We start from the raw sequence: 5,507 nt of genomic DNA on the forward strand, positions 1-5,507 counted from the left end.
TAGGGTCTCATGTACACACGCGCTGGTACTGATTTCTGTGTACATTCTGCCGTGTGTACTTTGTTGGGCAAGCATGTGCACACTGGCTCAAGGGCTATGTGTGTGTGACTTGTGTGCGTTTCATGAGGTTGGTTAGAGAAAGGGTAAGACTGATAGACAGATACATGACAGATCGATAAATAGATAGACTAGACTAACAGAGAGAGAGAGAGAGAGAGAGAGAAAGCAGACAGCCAACAAAAGATACAGAAACAATCACATCACCACACAGATAAGCGGACATTCAGATCGTCAAGCAGATAAAAGAAAACAGCAAAAACAAGCCTCAACCACTTCCAGCAAATAAAACAAGATATAAACACAAATAAAACCAATCTCCCGTCGCCATTATGCTTCCATCCGCTGACCGTCCCAAACCAGGTACTACTTTGTTTACATTTCAACCTCTGGCAAGCGGAAGACTCGCGGCGGTGACCTTTGGATGGTTCGATAAAAAGCTCATCCCGGCTCCGGCAAAAATACATGGGGTAGAGGAGGCTGAGGTGGGATGGGGAGGGCGGGAGATTGGAGGATGTGGTTGGGGCAGCGAGGGGAGAGGCTGGAGAGAGGGAGGAAGAGGAGGAAGGGGGAAGAGAGAGGGGGAAGCCGAAAGAGGGAGGCCATCGAGGACGAACGCCTGCAGGGTATATAAACCCCGGCTCCAGGTTCCTCAGTGTCAGTTCTTCGTCAACAGCCATAGTGTGAGTAGTGTGCTGGTGAGGGGTGTTGGAGGGCGGGAAGAGGTGTTGTAGGTGGAATTTTGAGTGTGTGGGAGGGAAATGTTAAAAAAAAAAGTCAATCTTCCCCATTCCGAAGCGCAGGGTCCCAAGGCTAGGCTATCAAATTCTAGAGCACTGAAGGGTAGGAGGCCAACCCACGTCCCTGGACGCATTTTACTTGATGGGGGCGTGAGGAATTTCCAAGGGGGATGCGATGACCCAGAGGAAAAAAAACAGAGTGGCCTGGACAAGTGTGTGTGTGTGTGTGTGTGTGTGTGTGTGTGTGTGTGTGTGTGTGCGTAAAGATGAACCATTGATTTATCTTCAGTATTTATATCGTGTGTCTGCCCAGGCCTTCAAAACACTTTTTCCTTTTTACCCGTGAAATAAGTTCCTTTTTTTCTTTTTCTGTCTGTCGCCTGATCACCGTCTTGTATTTTCTACTAATCCGGTCATTTCGAGACAAAATAAAGCCACCTAAAAATCTTATACAGTACTGCAAGACGAACCTCACCCTTGCCCGTATATAAACGTCCTTCAACTCCCTCCCCATCACCAGAAAAGTGGGACAGTTGATTGTAGGTGAGGGGAAAATTGCAGGTAAGGGGAAAATTGCAGGTGAGGGGATAATTCTACCTGCATTCACCTGAGTTTACCTTCACTTAAACCTGCAGTCAGTAATAACAATAATTTAGGAATTGATTTTTAGGCTTGTGTGATGAAAGTTTGTGAAGTTTGAGAGAAGGGATCAGTTTAATCTCCCTCTCTCTCTATATATAGCCAGACGCCTTAAACCTGTAAGAGGTAGCCACAAACAGATCGCCTCCATGTCGCCCTGCCTCCTGTCATTTTGCTGCCCTCCCCCTGACTTACACCCCCCCCCTTCTCTCATATACATCTAAACTCCTTCCCTCCACCTCATCTTCGGTCTCCCCCCCCCTCTCTCTCTCTCTCTCTCTTGCCACCCGATTATATTCAGATTAAGTCTTCGTAGTGAAGTGGTTAATCAAGGGGTGGTGGGTTCGAGCTCCACGCAGACGAGGCTGGTTTAGGGTACGATGCTGTTAGATTATTAATGAGGGGGATTAATGAAGGGGATTAATGAAGGGGATTTATAAAGGGATTAATGAAGGGGATTAGTAAAGGGATTAATAAAAGGGATTAATGAAGGCTATAATTAACCCGTGTAAAAAAAAAAAATCACTACTAAGCTCAATAAAATCGTCCGTTAATAGCGACAATAAAGCACAATAATAAGGCACTTAATTTACCCAGCATCACATTCGCACTGCCTGGTGGTGTAGTGGGTTCAGACGCTCCATTCCATTAAGGTTCAAGTCCAAGGAGGGTTTTTTTATATTCATTTTATTTTCCTCATGCCCATCAAGGAAAAGCGACTGGGCACGCCTTAAATGTCTGGACGGAGCAGCCTAGCCCCGGATCCCTACGCTCTTGTTATAGCATTAAAGGAGTGGATGAAGGTTGGACTATAGTGCGTTTACTTTCACCTGGCTAAGATTAGTAACCAAGGAGACTCATTTTCTCTCATAATTAAAGGTGTGAGATTGACCCAGTTCCCTCAAATGAAGACAGACAGAGTACAGTGACCCTAACCCACCCTTGGACCTAAACCCTTATGCCCCACGGTTGGTTGGAGCGACGTAACCCACTAGATCACAAGGCGTTCAGTTACTGGTTATATGGTTACCACCCAGCGTTATAGTTTTCAGGAGGAAACCGTCTGCTGTGACTCAGGGTGGAGTTGCCTGAAAGTAAGACTATATTGGGTGAGTGGATGGTGTTTCCCCTTATTCCTATGTCTGCGACGAAGGAAGGGTAAGGAACAGGGTCAAATCTCTCTCTCTCTCTCTCTCTCACACACACACACACACACACACACACACACACACACACACACATACAGTACACACACTCACGCACATGCGCACACGCACTCGCACACTCTCTCTCTCTCTCTCTCAGGAAGAATGACAAACGCCAACCTTCAAGTCATCATCTTTTCGGTAAACTGTGGGATTGTCCGTAATACGTTTCCTTTCCCTGAGCATTATATTATTACGAATAGCGGTAATTCTTTTTTGCAAGGTTACGTACTGTTTATAATCTATCTATCTGTCTGTCTGGCTATCTATCTATCTGGCAATCTGTCTGTATGTATTTGTTCCTGTCTGTCTGTAGTTGCTTCTGTCTATATCCATCTGTCTGTCTGTCTATTTGTCTGTCTGTCCGTATATCTACAGCTGTCAGTGTAGTGGCGTTCCTCAGGTGGACCACTTGTCTCCACCTTTTTTTTTTTTTTATCGTCTCTCTCTTCCCCTCCCTTTGCTCAAGATAATATTTTTCACAGGTAAAAAAATCGTCAGCTCTTGCCTGTGAAGTGTCCATGGTAGTGAGAGGTTTACGATCGCCTGTGGGAAAAAGACCTGACTCTAGAGATATATTTTCCTTTTTCTTTCACTAATCAGGACATACTTCCAGCCCAGGATGAAGGTGTTGGCCGCCGTCCTCTGCCTCGCCGCCGTGGCCTCCGCCAGGATGGCCTACCGGTTCTCTGATGGCTACCTCGACATCCTCGGCGCTGAACCTGCCCAGACCTTCAGCTGCGCAGATCGTGCTTATGGCTACTACGCTGACGTGGCCACTGACTGCCGCGTCTTCCACGTCTGCGTACCCATCAGTGACGAGGAAGGCACAGTGCTTGGGATCGACCAGTACTCCTTCTTCTGCGGCAACCAGACCGTGTTCAGCCAGGAGTCCCTCACCTGCGCACACCAAGAAGAAGCCTTCCCCTGCGCCGAGGCTGAGACGCTCTTCGAACTCTCTAACGCCGACTTTGGCAAGATCCCCGAAGACAACTTGGATGTCAACGTATAAACCTAAACCCACGATATTCCTCTCTGTAAATCTTGTACATTTTCTTGATTAAATCTGCACTTTTTATAACGGTGGCACTTTTCATTCCCGCAATATTTCCCGCACAGTTAAAGTGGTAATTCATTCCTTTTACGAGTCTCTGTTGTTGCGGGAGAAAGTCGCCTTCACGTGGTGGCACCTGTGTAACTGGGCGGCTCGGCTGCCTGGTTATTCAAATGTCCTTCTATTCTCTTCCTATCCCCCAAAGAAGGTTGGTGGACTGCAGAAGGAGGGGAACTTCAGCCTGCAGTCCACTGGGTTCACGTTTCGAATAAGCCTGGAGCCACAAAAACAACTACCATTACAACTACTACTACTATTTGCACTACTACTTCTACTACTACTACTAATAATAATAATAATAATAATAATAATGATAATACGAGTTCACGATAAGCAAAAAGACGTATCCAGGAGCCGCGTCGGGTAAGCAGCATGGCCTTCGCTCGTGTTTGCCTTACGTGCCTTCACCACCCTGACCCATCTTCGCCTCAGCAGCGTCTTCTCATTAACCTGCTGCTCCTTAAGGCCAAACCCACTGTCTCAAGGCCCCTCACAAGTGACTAAAGTAACCCAGTGTCTAATAGGCTAAACTTTCACGTCAGTCAATTATTATTATTATTATTATTATTATTATTATTATTTATTTGTTTAAGCCATATCTGATCTCATCCTTCTGGTATTACTTCATGCTGAGATTAGGATACTACTACTGCTACTACGACTACTACTACTACTACTAATAATAATAATAGTAATAATAATAATAATAAACTCTCCTGTGAACGTTTTTATCCTTACTGCTTTTGAAGGCAGGTTTCTGTGTCAATAAAGAAATAGAAAAGATAGGATTGTGCAGGGCAGGGGAGGAAGGGCAGGGGAGGACAGGGCAGGGGAGGACAGGGCAGGGCAGGAAAGGGCAATGTGGCCAAGGGATAGGGCAAAACAGGACATACTGGTATCTATTTATCTATCTATCGGTCTGCCTGCCTGTCTGTCTGTCTACCATGTCTATCTATCTATCTATCTATCAAGTAAGAATGTTACCACCATCACTACGATCTCTATAGTACCTTTCGCACAACCACACTGTATCTATCCATCTATCTATCTATCTATATATCTGTTTATTTATCTATCTATCTACGAGTATATCCAACCATCCATGTGTCAATCTATCTATTTTTCTATCTATCTATCGATCCATCCATCTATCTATCAATCTATCTACCATCTATCTATCTAATCCACCCTAATACCAAGCGCCTAATCCTATTCAATCCCCCTCCAGCCCTTATAATCCTCCTCATCCCTTATACTCTCTCTTACCCCTCTATTATTAATCTTATATGTAATAGTGTACCTCTCCATAATCTTATAAGAGCTCTCTCTTTCTTTCTTTCTCTCTCTCTCTCTCTCTCTCTCTCTCTCTCTCCACGGCCCAAGCAGAGAAGCGTGACAATCCTAAAACACCGAAGGTTGAGAAAATTGCGCAAGTACCCCCTTCCTTTCCTTCCCATCTTCTCTCTCTCTCTCTCTCTCTCTCTCTCTCTCTCTCTCTCTCCACTTTATTTTTCATTCCTCATCTTCTCTTCTCCCTCCCAACCTTTCCTTTTCTCTCCCCCTTCCAATCCTTTCCTTCCCATTTTCTCCCCCCCCCTGGCTCCCCTTCCCATTCCTTCTTCCTTCTCTCCCCTCTCCTTCCTCCCTCACCTTCCCAGTCTTCTCTCTCTTCCTTCCCTTTTTTCCTTCCTATCCCACCCTCGACTTTCCCTTCCCGTAGGCCCCTCCCTCCTTCTCATCCCCCTTCTTTCC

The 5,507-nt window shown here is 45.7% G+C and overlaps 1 protein-coding gene across 1 annotated transcript; it reads left to right on the plus strand.

Annotated features, from left to right (window-relative positions):
• The first annotated feature begins 3,263 nt into the window (after nucleotides 1–3,263).
• On the plus strand, nucleotides 3,264–3,660 carry LOC145394947 (U-scoloptoxin(01)-Er1a-like). Its single transcript, XM_080268697.1, has one exon. The coding sequence runs from the start codon at nucleotides 3,264–3,266 to the stop codon at nucleotides 3,651–3,653; it is 390 nt and encodes a 129-aa protein (XP_080124823.1). The 3' UTR covers nucleotides 3,654–3,660.
• The last annotated feature ends 1,847 nt before the right edge of the window (nucleotides 3,661–5,507 follow it).

Source organism: Coenobita brevimanus, chromosome 29 (assembly GCF_032717465.1).
Source record: "Coenobita brevimanus isolate Jiangsu-jjx chromosome 29, ASM3271746v2, whole genome shotgun sequence".
NCBI classification, from domain to species: domain Eukaryota; kingdom Metazoa; phylum Arthropoda; class Malacostraca; order Decapoda; family Coenobitidae; genus Coenobita; species Coenobita brevimanus.